The sequence below is a fragment of the Podarcis tiliguerta genome (genome assembly GCF_965153285.1).
Source record: "Podarcis tiliguerta genome assembly, chromosome: 16".
Lineage (NCBI taxonomy): Eukaryota > Metazoa > Chordata > Lepidosauria > Squamata > Lacertidae > Podarcis > Podarcis tiliguerta.
The window spans coordinates 8,604,514-8,620,985 of record NC_139549.1 but is presented as its reverse complement, the minus strand read 5'-3'; the positions used below and the strand labels follow the sequence as shown (position 1 = coordinate 8,620,985).

Here is a 16,472-nt window from a genome sequence, read left to right as displayed (position 1 = left end):
TGTCTGACTTGGACCTGGGAGAGTCCAGGGTTCAAATCCCCGCTTGGTGTGACCTTGGGCCCAGTTACTGCCCCCTTGGCCTAACCTACCTCTCAGGGTTGTTGTGGAAATCTAATGAGGAGGGGGGAGAACCAGGTACAGAGCTCCTTGGAGGAAAAAGGTGGGATATAAATGCAATAAGTAGTGGTACCTCAGGTTACATACGCTTCAGGTTAAATACGCGTCAGGTTACAGACTCCGCTAACCCAGAAATAGTGCTTCAGGTTAAGAACTCTGCTTCAGGATGAGAACAGAAATCGTGCTCTGGCGGTGCGGCGGCAGCAGGAGGCCCCATTAGCTAAAGTGGTGCTTCAGGTTAAGAACGGACCTCCGGAACGAATTAAGTACTTAACCCGAGGTACCACTGTAAATAGATTTTGGGGGTATAGCTTTGCATGATTCCTAGTGCGCCTTTGAGATCAGTTTCTGTGGTTTTCACACTTTCCGAGCATAATTCAAAGTGTTGGTGTTGACCTTTAAAGCCCTAAATGGCCTCGGTCCTGTATACCTGAAGAAGCGTCTCCATCCCCCATCGTTCTGCCTGGACACTGAGGTCCAGCGCCAAGGGCCTTCTGGTGGTTCCCTCACTGCGAGAAGCTAAGCTAGAGGGAACCAGGGAGAGGGCCTTCTCAGTGGTGGCACCCGCCCTGTGGAACACCCTCCCACCAGATGTCAAAGAGAAAAACAACTACCAGACTTTTAGAAGACATCTGAAGGCAGCCCTGTTCAGGGAAGTTTTTAATGTGTGACATTTTAATGTATTTTTAATCTTGCTTGGAAGCTGCCCAGAGTGGCTGGGGAAACCCAGCTAGATGGGCGGGGTACAAATAATAAATTACTATTACTATTTAGACACTTTGGGGAGAACTTGACAGGCAGGAGGATGGGGACAAGACTTGCATTGCTTGGCTCCGCCTCTCATTGATTCTAGCCCCGCCTCCTGGTAGTCTCCATGCCTTCCACTCCCCAGTCCCAATGGGCCACTGTCAGGGCCGGATTTAGGTTTGATGTGGCCCTAAGCTACTGAAGGTAATAAGGCCCCTTATTTGTCCAGATGTCCTTTGTCAACAACAAATTGTCGCTGTTTTTTGTGTTGAATATATGCTATATGGTAATTTATGGACGTAATAGGTATCTAAAGCCGTTTGCACATAACAAAATATGTATTTTATCAAAGTAATTGTTGAACTGACATACAATTAAGAAGAAGTACTGTATATTAATAATGAAATACAACTAAGAAGTATATTAATAGTGAAATAATTATAAGTGATATTTTAGGGAGCAGGCTAGCAGGCGGGGCCCATGACTTACATCATAGGAGCCTACACAACACAAAACACTGTTGCTGTATGTAGGTTTTATTTTATTTGTTTTTTATCTTTTATTTTGGAAATGCACATCCAGGTTTTTCCCCCCTTTGAATTTTTTTGGAGGCCCCCAAGAGAGTGGGGCCCTAAGCTAAAGCTTGTTTAGCTTATATGTAAATCCGCCACTGGGACGTGGGTGGCGCTGTGGGTTAAACCACAGAGCCTAGGACTTGCCGATCAGAAGGTCAGCGGTTTGAATCCCTGTGACGGAGTGAGCTCCCGTTGTTCATTCCCAGCTCCTGCCCACATAGCAGTTCGAAAGCACGTCAAAGTGCTAGTAGATAAATAGGTACCGCTCTGGCGGGAAGGTAAACGGTGTTTCCATGCGCTGCTCTGGTTCGCCAGAAGCGGCTTAGTCATGCTGGCCACATGACCCGAAAGCTGTATGCTGGCTCCCTCACCCATTAAAGCGAGATGAGTGCCGCAACTCCAGAGTCGGCCACGACTGGACCTAATGGTCAGGGGTCCCTTTACCTTTAAATTCGCCACTGGCGACAGTGCCTGGTGGCTAAAGAAATCTTAATGTAGCATTAAAAAGAGATAAAAGCAACATGCACATTTAAAAAAATTTAAGAAATAACCCAAGGAAAGCAACCAAACTTGATGAAATGGCTGCTCATCTCGACTGGTCTCTGTTCCTTCTGGGATGGGGGAAATGTCTCTGGGGGCTTCTGCAGCCACGTACCTTGGTGAGGGGGAGGTCGGAGCACAGCAAGACCCCTTCCTCGCTCAGGAGCCGCTTTTCCTCCTCCGTCAAGTAGAGGCCCTGGAGTTGCAGTGGCTCGAAAGGATCCTGCCCACAGCAGAGGAAGAGTGTGTCAGCTGCCTTGTGGCCACGCCTTTGCAAATCACCCTCTCCCGGGGAGATACTTCATTTGGGACCTGTTTCATTTCACAAATGGGGTCCTATTGCATCATCAGCTAGGATTCTCGTCTGCTGTCTGGTGGCGCTGTGGTCTAAACCACTGAACCTAGGGCTTGCCAATCAGAAGGTCGGCGGTTCGAATCCCCGCAACGGGGTGAGCTCCCATTGCTCGGTCCCTGCTCCTGCCAACCTAGCAGTTTGAAAGCAAGTAGCTAAATAGGTACCGCTCCGGAGGGAAGGTAAACGGCGTTTCCGTGCATTGCTCTGGTTCGCCAGAAGCGGCTTAGTCATGCTGGCCACATGTCCCGGAAAAACTGTCTGTGGACAAACGTCGGCTCCCTCGGCCAGTAAAGCGAGATGAGCGCCGCAATCCCAGAGTCGTTTGCGACTGGACTTAACTGTCAGGGGTCCCTTTACCTTTACCTTTTTTGAAGCATGTGCAGAATGCACCATAATGGTATTTTGGGTGTTAATGTGGAAATAGCACAGGACTCATCACAGGCCTTCCGTGATTTTGGAGTCATGAATAGGGGCCAGGCTCCAGACTACCATCCCTGCTAAACCGGTGGTGATGGTTAGAGGGAGGTAGCGGACTACACGCTAGCGCCCCCCTGTGGCAAAAGGAAGGAGCCAACCAGCCAAATATGGAAGCTGAATAAGAACTGTGACCCGCAGCGGGTCATGTAACACTCCCCGAGCCCTACAAAAGCTTCTAGTATGCTCATAGCTCTCAACAATGCTTGTGCTGTCAAGACATCCGCTTTTGTCCCTTGATATGACATCATCTGTGTGCGACAACTGATATTTTGCAGAGTCTAGTTGTGAGTCTCCAGAGTTGCTAGCTAAGGAGCCATGACAGATCTCTGATGTTGGAGATCTGAGGCTCATTAAGTCCAAGCCTGGCAGATCAAGGCCCTCTGGACCCCACATCCCACAGCCCCAGGGCCTGTGAGGCCAGAGCCAGGACGCTTGCAGGCAGCTCCCCCTAGGCCCTGAGGAACCGTCTGCCTCCCAACCAACCTCATAGGTCCGGGTGAGAGCCCAGAAGATGTGCCAGTCTGGAGGAATATGGCGGTTCTCACAAAGGGAGAGAGGTACAGAGGCTCAAAAGCCCTCAGGCCACCTCTTTCCTTTGTGAGAGCCAAGTGGCTCACTTGGAGCTGTCTGTGGTGCTGAAAGCCATGTGAGTACAACCTAGAAGAGGTGGATGGGAAGCAGTGGCTCAAAAGGCCTCTGTCTACTTCTAGCCTTTGTGAGAGCAAAGTATGTTAACTGGAGCTGTCTATGGTGCTGAAACACCTAACCTGCCTTGTTTCACATGCTCCTCTAGAAGGCCAGGCCAGGCCAGGGCTCCATCTGCACTATACATGTAAAGCTGTACCATCCCACTTTAAACAGTCATGGTTTCCCCAAAGAATATTGGGAAGTGTAGTTTGTTAAGGGGGATGAGAGTTATTAGGAGACTCCTATTCCCCTCAGTGTGGTTTAACAATCAGGTAATTGTTGCTGTGTGGGAAGCCTCTTAACAACTCTCAGTACCCTTCACAAACTACACTTCCCAATGTTCTTTGGGGGAAAGCGCGACTGTTTAAAGTGGGATGAAACAGCTTTGCATGCATAGTGCAAATTAGGCCCTGGACAAGACACCCCAGAAGATCAGTTCCATTATTACTTACCTGGGGCATAGGAATGTCTTCCACGTTGGATCTGGTCACATTCTCCAAGAGCCCAAGTGACACTTCGCTCATAGCACAGGCCTCAGGGAGTATTGCTGGAGGTGTCCAGTTCTCTGGTGGGGAGGAACGAAAGAGGCATGGGGCCAGTCAGAAAGGGGACAAGTTTGGCAGACGGACCTAGTCTAAATACCTCTAATGCTTTGCCCCAAGGTAAAGGTGGGACTTAATGGGACGCGGGTGGCACTGTGGGTTAAACAGCAGGGCCTAGGGCTTGCTGATCAGAAGGTCGGCGGTTCGAATCCCCGTGACGGGGTGAGCTCCCATTGCTCAGTCCCTGCTCCTGCCATCCTAGCAGTTCGAAAGCACATCAAAGTGCAAGTAGATATATAGGTACCGCTCCGGCGGGAAGGTAAACGGCGTATCCTGCGCTGCTCTGGTTCACTAGAAGCGGCTTAGTCATGCTGGCCACATGACCCGGAAGCTGTACGCCGGCTCCCTTGGCCAATAAAGCGAGATGAGCGCCGCAACCCCAGAGTCGGTCACGACTGGACCTAATGGTCAGGGGTCCCTTTACCTTTACCTTAAAGGTGGGACTTGCATCCCCCTGCATAACTGTCACTGTTACAAGTCCCGCATAATAATACTCATTCTGCATTTCTAAGAAATCAATCTTTCAGTGTGGCAGCACCAGCACTTTGGAAATCCCTGCCAATTGACACAAGGCCTTCTTTGCTGTACTCTCTTCGGTGCCTGCTAAAAACATTGTTCAGGTGAGCCTTTCCGGACATGTAGAACACTGACATGTCTTTTCATCGGGTTTTTAACTTATTGTTGATTTCAATTATTTTACATCATTTTTAATTGGTTTACTTGAGTACTAATTTCATTGTTTTATGATTTTGCAAACCTCTTTGAGCTTTTCCTTTCACAATCGAGCAGTATATAATTTTTAAATGAAGTAAATAAATCAGGACCTGAGCACACCAACAACTCGCCCCACTTGAATTTCCCGGCAACTGTCGTTCAGAGCTGGTTGTCTCCGAAGAACAGATGTGGAAGAAGAAGAAGAGTTTGGATTTGATATCCCACTTTATCACTACCCAAAGGAGTCTCAAAGCGGCTAACATTCTCCTTTCCCTTCCTCCCCCACAACAAACACTCTGTGAGGTGAGTGGGGCTGAGAGACTGCAGAGAAGTGTGACTGGCCCAAGGTCACCCAGCAGCTGCATGTGGAGGAGCGGGGAATCGAACCCGGTTCCCCAGATTAGGAGTCTACCGCTCTTAACCACTACACCACACTGCCTCTCACACCACACTGGAACATAGCCACCACAGCTAGCAGACATTGATATAGCTTCATCCTCCTTGAGTTTCTTGAATACAGCAGTGTGGTGTAGTGGTTAGAGCGTCAGACTAGGACCCGGCAGACCAGGGTTCGAATCACGACTTGGCCATGAAGCTCACCGGGTGTGCTCTTGGGCCAGCCTAACCCATGGGTAGGCAAACTAAGGCCCGGGGGCCGGATCCAGCCCAATCACCTTCTAAATCCAGCCCACGGACGGTCTGGGAATCAGCGTGTTTTTACATGAGTAGAATGTGTCCTTTTATTTAAAGTGCATCTCTGGGTTATTTGTGGGGCATAGGAATTCGTTCTTACCCCCCCCCCCCCAAAAAATATAGTCCGGCCCCCCACAAGGTCTGAGGGACAGTGGACCGGCCCCCTGCTGAAAAAGTTTGCTGACCCCTGGCCTAAACTACCCCACAGGGTTGCTGTGGGCATTAAGTTTAGGGAAGCTTTTAATGTTTGATGTATCACAGTATTTTAAAATTTTTGGAAGCTGCCCAGAGTGGCTGGGGAAGCCCAGCCAGATGGGTGGGGTATAAATAATAAATTATATTATTTATTATTATTATTATTTATTATTAAATGAGGAGGAATAATAGAATCATAGAGTTGGAATAGACCACAAGGGCCATCGAGTCCAACCCCCTGCCAAGCAGGAAACACCATCAGAGCACTCCTGACATATGGTTGTCAAGCCTCTGCTTAAAGACCTCCAAAGAAGGAGACTCCACCACACTCCTTGGCAGCAAATTCCACTGTCGAACAGCTCTTACTGTCAGGAGGAGAGCCAATGAACGCCATCTTGAGTTCCTTGCGGGAAAGGGCGGGAGATGAATGCAACGCAATGCAGTAAAATAAAGAATCCTGCCCACTTACCTAAGGGGCTGGAGAAGGCAGGATCAGGCCCGGTTGCCTCCTCCACCATACCCATGTCACAAATAACCTCATAGATGACGGTGGCCGATACGTCCGGGGGGGCAAGCTCACTCTGCGCAGTGGGGTCCGCGTGGGGATCGTCTGAGATTCCTCTGTCACTCTCTGGCGAGGCGACGGGGCTCCTCGATTCGTAGATGTCATTTGGGTTAATCAGGAATTGCAAGAGATCTTCTGTGTCGCTGTTACTCGGACGACCCTGCAGCAGGAATGCGGTTGAGTTGCTAGTACAGTGGTACCTCGGGTTAAGTACTTAATTTGTTCTGGAGGTCTGTTCTTAACGTGAAGCACCACTTTAGCTAATGGGGCCTCCTGCTGCTGCCGTGCCGATTTCTGTTCTCATCCTGAAGCAAAGTTCTTAACCCGAGGTACTATTTCTGGGTTAGCAGAGTCTGTAACCTAAAGCGTATGTAACCTGAGGTACCACTGTACTTTCTTTGGAGTGTTTGTGTGTATCTGGGGTGTCAGGAGGGATATTTGCAAGAAATTTCAACCAGGGGTGGGTAGCTCTATCCTTCCCCCTCTCCCCCGCCACACCCGAGGAAGCTCAGTCGGTTGAACACGAAACTCTTAATCTCAGGTTCGTGGGTTCGAGCCCCACGTTGGATTCCTGTATTGCAGGGGGTTGACAACCCTTGCTGTCCCTTCCAGCATTGTCCCTTCCAATTCTATGATTCCCACCGGCCAACTCCAGACAGATGAGTGAGACCGCCCGCCTGTCTGTCACCTGACCTGTCCATCACTTGACAGAGGCACAGCTCTGAAGCTGGAACACAAGCAGAGCCTGTTGGTTCAGGCCCATCGAGTCCAGCATCCTGTTCTCACAGTGGCCAACCCAATGGGAAACCACAAAGCAGGATTCGAACCCAAGATCCCTGCGGCTTCCAGCAACTGGTATTCAGAAGCACTATGGCTGGTAGCCATCAGTAGCCCTATCTTCCATGAAGGTTAGAATTTTTCTATTTTTTAATTAATTTTTTTTTATTTATACTTTTCAAGTTTATACTTCTCATTAATGTTACAATCATTTTGACAAACTTGACTTCCTTCCCCCCTCTTTCTGCAGTCCCCTTCAATTTATGACATCTTCTGCATATCCAAAGTAACTTAGATTTGCTCATTTATTCATCTTCTTTAAATATATACTCTTATGAAACTGCAGGTTTATTACAGTAATCCCGCCAATGATTTTACCTGTTTACAATTTATCTGTAACTTGGTTACAGATTTCCATTCTGTAACCATTTCCATTCTTTTATTTGTTTGTTTGTTTACACATAAAAATAAAAGAATGGAAATGATTTATTGAATAGTTACAGATAAATTGGTTTATTGAATAGTTACAGATAAATTGTAAACAGGTAAAAACATTGGCAGGATTATTGTAATATTAATAATATTGTAATAATAATATTGTAATAATTATTGTATATATATAAATAAAAAGTTATATTGATTTCTCATTCTTCCGGTAAGTTTTGCCATTTCTGCATATTCCATAAGTTTTGGTATCCGTTCTTCCTCTGCTGTGACTTCTGCTTCTTCCCATTTTTGGAAAAACGGCCGTGAAGGTTAGGATTATAGCACTGTGGAGCTGGCAGTGACCCCCACCCCAGGGGTCCCCCAAAGGCCATCTAGTCCAGCCCCCTGCAATACAGGGGTTTCCCTGTCCCCTTTACAAACAGACAAATAAAACATTTTTTATCCGTGTAGTTTGCCCTGACTCACCAGCACTTTGCCGCCTTCCCAGGCCTCGTAAACCTTTTCTGACGCTCGTCCATAGGCGTGGTCTTGAAGCGGGAAGCTGGGCTTGGACGTTGCTGCAGAAACGGCGCCGCTGGGCACCAATCCTTCCTGTCCCTCGAAGAGGAGGACATCTGGGAGAGTAGGCTTGCTGGATTCCATGGCCTGAGATGAGCAGACAGCATGTTAGTGGCTGAGAAACCTGCAAAGTCCCTGCTTCAAATCATAGCTGTCAACTTACAGATTTGAAAATAAGCATAAAAAATAAGGGATCAGCAGCCAAAATAAGGGATTTTAGTCAACCAGCTGAAGTGCGAAGTTAAAAGGGACCAGATAATTTGGGAGAGTAGCGCCGGTTTTTAGCCCTTCGTTTCCAGAGGTTGCTGCTCAAGACACCAGCTGATGAAACACTGCAATTAAATAACTACAAGCAGCAACTACTTTTTACGCAAAACAAAGTCCAAGCTACGAAGATGCTGCTGCAGTTCTGTATCTTTTCTCTCGTGCTCCATCTGCAGCTTTCAGTTTCATCAGACAGGGTGGGAGGAAGGGGGGGAGAGGAGCTGCTTCCTTTTAAACCCAGGAAATTTAAGGGACATCATCAATAAGGGACAGCAGCAGGACACGGCGCAGGGATAAGGGAGTTTCCCGCCAAATAAGGGACAGTTGACAGCTATGGTTCGAATCCTGACCTCCTTTGGTAGCCTTAGGCAAGCTACCCTCTCTAGGCCTCAGGGTTTCCATCTGCAATATGGAGAGATTGGGTGATAATGCCCTACCTTTTTTGGGGGGGGGGTAGAGATTGTGTATAAAAACAGAGAGAACAGTTATAGCAACAGATGAAAATTATCATTATTATTACTCTACATGACTGCACCGCCCTTCACCCGAAGGTCACAGGATGGTTAACAATGTAAAAAGGCAAAAAGGCATTCCACAAAAACAACAACCTCCCCACAGTTTAAAAGGCAAGCAAAACTATGAAACAGGCATGTAGAATGAGTGCAGCTGCACACGCATTAAAACAAAAAAGGCAAGTAAAAAACAATAGCATTTTCTTATTATTAAGTATACTGTGGTACCTTGGGTTAAGAACTTAATTCGTTCTGGAGGTCCGTTCTTAACCTGAAACTGTTCTTAACCTGAGGTACCACTTTAGCTAATGGGGCCTCCCGCTGCCACCGCTGCACAATTTCTGTTCTCATCCTGAAGCAAAGTTCTTAACCCAAGGTACTATTTATGGGTTAGCGGAGTCTGTAACCTGAAGCGTCTGTAACCCGAGGTACCACTGTAGTACCAAATTTGCCAGGCTTGTGATGAAGATTGGCCTGCACGTTGTGGTTCCACTGTATATGTCATAAAGGAAAGCTAACTCATATAAAAAGTGTCTGGAGGTTCTATTCAAAATCTCAAATTACGCTTAATTCCCCCCGTTATAGCTATATTTCAGAGTGAGTGGTCTACCTTACAAGGTTGCTAGTAAGGGTTACTGATTGGTTTCTTTGAGCACCCTAAGGCCGAAACCCTATGTAAGAGAGGTAAAGTTGCAATCTTATACCCATTTTCCTGGAAGCGAGTTCCATAGTCTTGCTATATGACCTCTTTTTCCAGGACATGTGTTCTTTTTCATGGGCAAAATGTAAAATGAGAGTCGTCAGAGCGATCCAAGCAGAAGTCGGCAAATGCGCCCTCTCTTTTTGCCCTTCAAAATATGGCAACCCTAGACTTCCTCTGAAGGAGATGGCACACAGCTTGGGAGAAATTCTGGACCCATCGATGCATACCCTCAAACGCTCTGAAGCCAAAATCCAGGACATCATCATCTTCCTGGATGTCAATCTTCCTTGGTATCGCAAGAACACGGTGGCCATTTTGGTTGCCATGATTTCGCACCGCGGTTCTCCTCCCGCCAAAAAAGTATTTGGGGGAGCACAGCACCCAAAAACATATGTTTTGGGGTGAGATTGCAGCCCTGATTTTGGGGGTGGGTGGGAATTGTGTCTCAAAATCGCACGAGAACATGGCAACCAAAATGGCCGCTGTTCTCTCGGGTTTTTCCAGGACACTTGGGAGGTAATGTCACTGTTGCTTAAGGCTCAAGTGGCCTTGGTGGCATGAAGTGTTTTCCATCAGGGACAGCCCAACTTAGGGTTGCCATAAGTCCAACATTTTCTGGATACACATGAATACTGCAGCCAGAAGCAGTGTCCAGGAAAAACCCATACAGTGGTACCTCGGGTTAAGAACTTAATTCGTTCTGGAGGTCTGTTCTCAACCTGAAACTGTTCTTAACCTGAGGTACCTCTTTAGCTAATGGGGCCTCCTGCTGCTGCCGTGTTGATTTCTGTTCTCATCCTGAAGCAAAGTTCTTAACCCGAGGTAATATTTCTGGGTTAGCGGAGTCTGTAACCTGAAGTGTATGTAACCTGAAGCGTATGTAACCTGAAGTGTATGTAACCCGAGGTACCACTGTTATTGGCACAGTGTTGTCATTGCCGATTTACAACATTTGTGTGCGGATTTACACTTTTTGAAATATGGCAACCCTAGACTTCTGAAATTCTCCTCTCCCCCCCAAAAAAATGATATAAAAAACGTAACATAAATGAAAACTAATTTAGACCGACTAAGAACTGTAAATAAGATGAAGCAAAACACCAAGCATGAGAGAGACGAAGCATTACTATACAGAGTTGTATAATAAGTAAAAATTTAAAAAACAGTAGATGAAGGAGGCAGGGGCAATTTATCCTCGTTTTCTCCCCATTCTCCTGCTGGGAACACTGAGGCTAAGGGGGAGGAAGCTCACAACCACAGCCACCCTCTGAACTGGTTGTTTCAATCAGAGAGCAGGGGGGTACTGAGGTCAGGGGGACAGTGTCTGCCCTGATGGATCAGCTTGCACAGCCATGAGCTATAAGCCTACAAAAAGTTCGCTTAACCACTGGTTTGTTTGCCTTGAAAAGCATGACTGCCTGGTGGATTTTTCTGAGGTGGATTAGCCTGTGCTGAAATTTAAGCTGCGTTATCAGTTGATCTCCTTCATGGAGTCCTTTCCACCCCCCCCCCCATCTCTTACCTTGCTCAAATATTACCTGCCCGCTTCAAATATCTCTCTGTGTCCCCCGCTGCCTGTAAGCTTGCAGCTAGTCTGCCTCAAGCAAGGTAGCATTTTCTTCCGCCTTCTTCTTCTTCTTCCGTACAGGATCCTGGCATCCTGGAACAGCCTTGCCAAGGCCCACCCCCAGGCCTTAAACCAATTAAAAGGGGTCAGGTGTACACACTCACCTGTTCAGGCAGAGCTGAATTGGAGCAGGAGAACTCTTCACCGTGCGGCCCTGAGTGTGCGCCGTTTAAAAAGAACAGAAAACACGGCAAAATCCTAATCACATTTATTCAGGTTGTGCTCATTTAAAGCACTCCTCGCAACAATACAGTGGTACCTCTGGTTACATACGCTTCAGGTTACAGACTCTGCTAACCCAGAAATAGTACCTTGGGTTAAGAACTTTGCTTCAGGATGAGAACAGAAATCATGCAGCAGCGGCGGCAGGAGGCCCCATTAGCTAAAGTGGTGCTTCAGGTTAAGAACAGTTTCAGTTTAAGAACGGACCTCCAGAACGAATTAAGTTCTTAACCCGAGGTACCACTGTACTGGGAACTGTAGCATGCTAAGGGTGCTGGGAATTGCAGTTCCGTGAGGGATTAACGACAGAAGCCGTGTGCTTGAAATGGAATTAAAGGGATAAATCCCCTTGAATTTGGTAGTGTTTGCTTCCGAGTAAATAAGGTTGTCAGAAATCTGGGGCTGGAGCCCACTCATTTCTATTCAGGGCAGACCTCTTGAAATCAATGGACCTAAGTTAGGCTTGCCAGGAGACCCATAATATCCCTTTCTGCACTGCTAAGAAATCAATATTTTGGTGTGGCAGCACCTGCACTTTGAAACTCCCTGCATGTTGTTATTTATTCATTTACTGCCCTTTATCCGTAGATCTCAGGATCACAACATGAAATCGCAATACAAAAAACAGGAAATGCGTAACAAAAATAAGAACAAAGCTGAACAAATAATCTCAGCTCCCACAACACTTTGAAAAGGGCATAAGATGTCAATCAGCCAAAGGCCTGGTTTAAGAGAAACATTTTTTGCCTGGCACCTAGAGGTGTATTAGGAAGGTGCCAGGCAAACCTTCTTGGGGAGAGCATTCGGCAAACGTGGAGCCACTGCAGAAAAGGCCCCGATATCATGTTGCCACCCTATGGTCCTCTCGTGGAGGAAGCACATGAAGAAGGGCCTCAGAGGATGATCTCAGGATCCGGGTCAGATCATATGGAGAGAGTTGGTCTTGAGGTATTGTGGTCCTGAGTCCTTTATAGGTCAAAAGCAGCGCTTTGAACTGAGCCCGGAAACTAATTGGCAGCCAGTGTAGTCAATAGGTAGACATTTTCTTCACTGTGTGCTTTTTGGTGCCTGCTAAAAACAATTTTGTTTAGACAAGCCTACCCAGATGTGTTAAAAGGTCTGCCTTGGATTCGTATCGAGATCATTCTGTCATTTTTGAGATTGCATCCCACTACAGCTTTCGCCACTCTTTTGTTGACTATGGGGGCCATTCCATTTCTTTTATGGGATATGGTGCTGGAGGAGACTCTTGAAAGTCCCATGGACTGCAAGAAGATCAGACCTATCCATTCTTAGGGAAATCAGCCCTGAGTGCTCACTGGAAGGACAGATCGTGAAGCTGAGGCTCCAATACTTTGGCCACCTCATGAGAAGAGAAGACTCCCTGGGAAAGACCCTGATGTTGGGAAAGATGGAGGGCACAAGGAGAAGGGGACAGCAGAGGACGAGATGGTTGGACAATGTTCTCGAAGCTACCAGCATGAGTTTGACCAAACTGCGGGAGGCAGTGGAAGACAGGAGTGCCTGGCGTGCTCTGGTCCAGGGGGTCACGAAGAGTCGGACACGACTAAACAACTAAACAACTAAACAACCACAACAACCCAGATGTGTTAAAAGAAAATGGGAGAAGGGAGAAAATGATATCAAACAGGATTAAGCCGCTTCCCCTGTTCTTGGCATGCATGTGATAGAACTCAAAATGAAGCAGTAAACAGCTGGATTGCCATGATTTCAGTAAACGGGGAAGAAAATGAACACATAGACAACACATTGTAGTCAGTTGTAATTGCAAATATCCCAAGCTTGGGCAGATAGCTGTCGAGAGCGTTTCAGGGGGTTTACTCTTGAGTGCAGTTTAACAGTCAATTCCTCTTCCCAGGGGTTCTGTGAATTGTAGCTCTTATTGGGGAAGAGGGGGCTTCCTAACAACTCTCATCTTAACAAACTACAGTGCCCATTATTCTCTGGAGAAAGTCATGGCTGTTTAAGGTGGTATGGTGCTGGTTTAAATGCATAGTGTAGATGGGGCCTTGGTTGGAAAGGTACCACTCCTACTTTACACCAGCTTTTGCTCTCCAGGTGTTTTGAACTACAACTCCCATCAGCCCAAAACATCTGGGGTGCCCCAGGTTGACGAAGCCTGTTTTATTTGTCTTACAACAAAAAGGATATAAAACCTGCTCAACCTCACACTACCAAATCAATCACATCTGCCCAATTATTTTATCTAAAGTGCAAAGCACCTTAAAGTGGAAATATAAAATATATACCTCAATTATTGTCTACACTGACGGTCAGCCTTCCCTTAAAAAGAAATTGTCAGATTTTAGTCCTTATGGGGACCTTGCCAACAAAGGTCCGTATAGTAAAAGCTATGGTTTTCCCAGTAGTGATGTATGGAAGTGAGAGCTGGACCATAAAGAAGGCTGATCGCCGAGGAATTGACGCTTTTGAATTATGGTGCTGGAGGAGACTCTTGAGAGTCCCATGGACTGCAAGAAGATCAAACGCATCCATTCTTAAGGAAATCAGCCCTGAGTGCTCACTGGAAGGACAGATCGTGAAGCTGAGGCTCCAATACTTTGGCCACCTCATGAGAAGAGAAGACTCACTGGAAAAGACCCTGATGTTGGGAAAGATGGAGGGCACAAGGAGAAGGGGATGACAGAGGACGAGATGGTTAGACAGTGTTCTCAAAGCTACTAACATGAATCTGACCAAACTGCGGGTGGCAGTGGAGGACAGAAGTGCCTGGCGTGCTCTGGTCCATGGGGTCACGAAGAGTCGGACACGACTGAAGGACTAAACAACAACAACAACAACAACAAGTCCTTATGGGACTGAGCAAATAGAATAAGAAACTGCCTTAGTATGACAATTGAGTCTATATGGCTAGTGTATTACCATTATACACACACACAAACACAGAGTATATACAGTTTCTACATGTGTGTATCTAATGCTAGTCCTGCGCTGAGTAGACCCATTCAGCCTAAGTCAGTCATGTACATTAGCTTCAATGGGTTTACTCTGAGGAGGAGCACTGGATCTAACTATATCTATATACAGTACTGTATATTACTTTATGTGAGTGTACAAAACAAAACAAAACAAAACAAAACCAAGCCTTGTTGCAGAGGCCCGGGAGAGGGAGAAATTGAAAACCAACGCTTGCCTCCTTCTCATTGGCTCAAATCATACGGCTCTGCCCGCCTTCCACAAGCTCCCGTTGGTTGAGATGAGTGCTACACTACAGGACCTCTCTCCCCCCCCCCCCGCCCACTTTCGAACGCCCAGACATCGGAGAAGCGTCACCGGGGCTCCCATTGGCCGACCGAGCGCCTTTCCCTTTTCTGCGCCCCGCCTTTTCGAATGTTCCTGTGACACAGCCGGCGGGCCCGACGTTCCCATTGGCGGTGGGGGACTTCTATCGTTCGCCTCGCCCCGCCTTTTGGAACGTCCCGACTCCCACGGAGCTTGTGTTGAGTTGGGAGGCGACGGGGCCGGAGGAGGTGAGTTCGGCGTCGCGGAGCAAGGCCGAGAGGGCAGGAGCGGGGCTTCGGGGCCTATAGACCGGTCTCTGCCCCTTGGCCTCCTATTTTTTGGGGGTGGTAGATGATGGGGGTCGTGTAAGATTTATGGATCGCCCCATTTTACATCGGCCCATTTAGCCTAGTATTGTCTTCACTGACCGGCAGCGGCTCTCCAGGGTTTCAGGGAGGGAGTGATTTTAAGGGTTGGACCTGGGATTTTACGCCAAGCATACAGAACTATGCCCTCCCTTAAAAATAATTGTAAGATTCCAGTCCTCATGGGACCAAATAGGAGTGTATGAAGCAGCCTTAATATGGCCATTGGTCTATCTAGCTCAGTATTGCCCACACGGACTGGCAGCAGTTCTCCAGGGTTTTAGGCAGGGAGTCTTTCCTAGCTGTACCAGGATTGGACCTGAGACCTTCTGTGTACAAAGTACTGTTGAGCTACAGGCCTTTCTCTTTCAAATATGTACTTAAAGCCTGTTTAATTCAATGGGGCTTACTCCCAGGTAAGTGTGTATACACACCAAATTTTAGTCTAAAATTCAATTAATGCTTATTTATAAAGCTTGTACTGTATTCGGTGTTAGCCCTGCTCTGAGCAGACCCCTTGATATTGCTAGACATGACATATGTTTGGTCCATTAATGGCTGTACTCTGGGCCTCACACACCCCATACCTTAAAGCCCATCTCTCCCTAAGTACCGTATTTTTCGCTCTATAAGACGCACCAGACCACAAGACGCACCTAGTTTTTGGAGGAGGAAAACAAGAAAAAAGATATTCTGAATCCCAGAAGCCAGAACAGCAAGAGGGATCGCTGCGCAGCGAAAGCAGTAATCCCTCTTGCTGTTCTGGCTTCTGGGATAGCTGTGCAGCCTGCATTCTCTCCGTAAGACGCACACACATTTCCCCTTACTTTGTAGGAGGGAAAAAGTGAGTCTTATAGAGCAAAAAATACGGTACCTTGTGAACTGTAGTTCAGGGTACTGGGTACTAGGAATTGCAGCTCTGTAAGGGGTAAACTACTGTTTCCAGGATCATTTTATTCTGGATTGGTTTTACAGTGGTACCTCGGGTTACATATGCTTCAGGTTACAGACTCCGCTAACCCAGAAATAATACCTCGGATTAAAAACTTTGCTTCAGGATGAGAACAGAAATCGCGCAGCTGCGGCGCAGCAGCAGCGGGAGGCCCCATTAGCTAAAGTGGTGCTTCAGGTTAAGAACAGTTTCAGGTTAAGAACGGACCTCCAGAATGAATTAAGTACTCAACCTGAGGTACCACTCTATTTGATGTTTTAATGTGTTGAAAATGGCTTTGAGTTTTTTTTCCTTTAAAATATAAAGCGGCATTGAAATGAAATGAAAAATAATAACAACCTCATGTAAAAAAAAAAAAGCGCTGAGACATTCCGTTGTGGGAACCATAATCTGGGTTTAAGGTGCCATTTGGCGATTTATTTATATATCTTGAGTTTCTAACACTCGGCGCCCAATCTTGGCCACAAAGCATACTGAGATCTCCAGGCTACCTTGCATCTAGCTCTATCTGACT

General features: G+C 47.0%; 2 protein-coding genes across 4 annotated transcripts in view; one reads left to right on the top strand and one right to left on the bottom strand.

Annotated features, from left to right (window-relative positions):
- Positions 1–14,695, bottom strand: part of CREB3L4 (cAMP responsive element binding protein 3 like 4) — a 23,996-nt gene extending 9,301 nt beyond the window's left edge. Inside the window, exons 1-5 of one of the 3 annotated variants that reach the window (XM_083416682.1) lie at positions 14,553–14,695; positions 7,957–8,136; positions 6,172–6,427; positions 3,951–4,063; positions 2,095–2,202 (exon numbers count right to left, since the gene is read on the bottom strand). In XM_083416682.1, coding sequence (XP_083272808.1) covers positions 2,095–2,202; positions 3,951–4,063; positions 6,172–6,427; positions 7,957–8,133 — 654 coding nt within the window. In that variant the 5' untranslated portion in view covers positions 8,134–8,136; positions 14,553–14,695. Of the gene's footprint in view, positions 1–2,094; positions 2,203–3,950; positions 4,064–6,171; positions 6,428–7,956; positions 8,137–11,050; positions 12,735–14,552 lie in introns of those variants that run through there. The other 2 variants (XM_083416680.1, XM_083416681.1) reach the window with 2 other exon arrangements.
- Positions 14,683–16,472, top strand: part of SLC39A1 (solute carrier family 39 member 1) — a 16,640-nt gene continuing 14,850 nt past the window's right edge. The window contains exon 1 of the mRNA XM_083416758.1: positions 14,683–14,889. The gene's annotated coding sequence lies outside the window, so the exon portion shown is untranslated. The remainder of the gene's footprint in view (positions 14,890–16,472) is intronic.